At 68.7% G+C, this 1270-nt stretch overlaps 1 protein-coding gene across 1 annotated transcript in view; it reads right to left on the bottom strand.

Annotated features, from left to right (window-relative positions):
• Nucleotides 1-729, bottom strand: part of COPE (COPI coat complex subunit epsilon) — an 11100-nt gene extending 10371 nt beyond the window's left edge. Inside the window, exons 1-2 of the mRNA XM_033511716.1 lie at nt 571-729; nt 260-379 (exon numbers count right to left, since the gene is read on the bottom strand). Coding sequence (XP_033367607.1) covers nt 260-379; nt 571-687 — 237 coding nt within the window. The 5' untranslated portion in view covers nt 688-729. The remainder of the gene's footprint in view (nt 1-259; nt 380-570) is intronic.
• Between the last annotated feature and the right edge of the window lie 541 nt (nt 730-1270).

A 1270-nucleotide genomic window follows, 5' to 3' on the forward strand; every position in this document is an offset into this window, starting at 1 on the left:
GGAAAGTGGGAGAAGCTCCAGGGAAACCTCAGAGCTCCAGGAGAGCTGGAGAGGGATTCAGGATGGGATCCCAGGACACAGGGAATGGGTTTAACCCGGAAAAGGGGAATTTGGGAAGGAATTCCTGGCTGGGAGGGTGGGAATGGAATTCCCAGGGCAGCCGTGGCTGCCCCAGGATCCCCGGGAGTGCCCAGGGCCAGGCAGGACAGGGCCAGGGGACAGCGGGAGTGTCCCTGCCATGGCTCTGGGCGCCCTTTCAGGTCCTTCCAGCCCAAACAATTCCAGGATTCCCGGAGTTCCCCCAGCCCGGCCTCACCTGGGCGATGTAGGCTCGGAACAGGAACACGTCCCGTTCCAGCTCCTTCTCGGGGCTGCTCGGCTGCGGGGAGAGAGACAAAGAAAAATCTCTCAGGGCTCTGCCCACACCCGGGACCGGCCCCTCACACCCAGGACTGACCCCTCACACCCGGGACCGGCCCCTCACAAACCCGCCCCTCACAGCCGGGACCGGCCCCTCACAAACCCGCCCCTCACAAACCCTCCCGGGCAGCGCCGCCCGCCGTGCCCGACCTTGGCCCGCTGCGCCTCGTTGATGGCGGCCTGGTAAGCGCCGATGTAGAAGTTGTTGCGGAGGTCGAAGAGCTCGTCCGCCTCCCCGGGCGGCGCCGCTCCCGTCCCGGCCGCCATCGCCCTCAGACACGTCCCCGGAAGCGCCCGCGCCGCGGGGGCTGCCGGGAGCCGCCGTCCCCATGGAAACCGCCAATAGCAACGAGAGGAGGAGGAAACGTCATCAAAGCGACGCTAGGTGCCGGGTGTGGGCGGGGTTAGAGAGAGCCAGCCAATGAGCGGGCGGAGCGGCGGTGACGCCATCGGGGCGCGCGGCGCGCACGCGGAGGGGAGCGGCCATGGCGGAGTTCCGGGCGCTCGGGCTGGCGCCGTGGCTGGCGGAGCAGGCGCGGCAGGTCGGGCTCGTCCGGCCCACGCCCGTGCAGGCCGCCTGCATCCCCGCCGTGCTGCAGGGTGAGCGCCGCGGGGCACTCCCGCACCCGGTCCCGGCCCCGGGAACGGCTCCTGACGGTGCCCGTCCCGGCTCCGGGATCGCCTCTCACGGCCCCGGTTCCATCCTCAGGAAGAGCCCCTCGCGGGCTCTGTCCCATCCCCGGGATCCCCGTTCCCTTCTCCCATTCCTGTTACCGTTCCCTTCTCTCCTTCCCATTTCCATTTCCATTTCCCCTCTCCCATTCCCTCTCCAGTTCCCATTCCTGTTCCC

Source organism: Parus major, unplaced genomic scaffold, assembly GCF_001522545.3.
Source record: "Parus major isolate Abel unplaced genomic scaffold, Parus_major1.1 Scaffold505, whole genome shotgun sequence".
NCBI lineage: Eukaryota > Metazoa > Chordata > Aves > Passeriformes > Paridae > Parus > Parus major.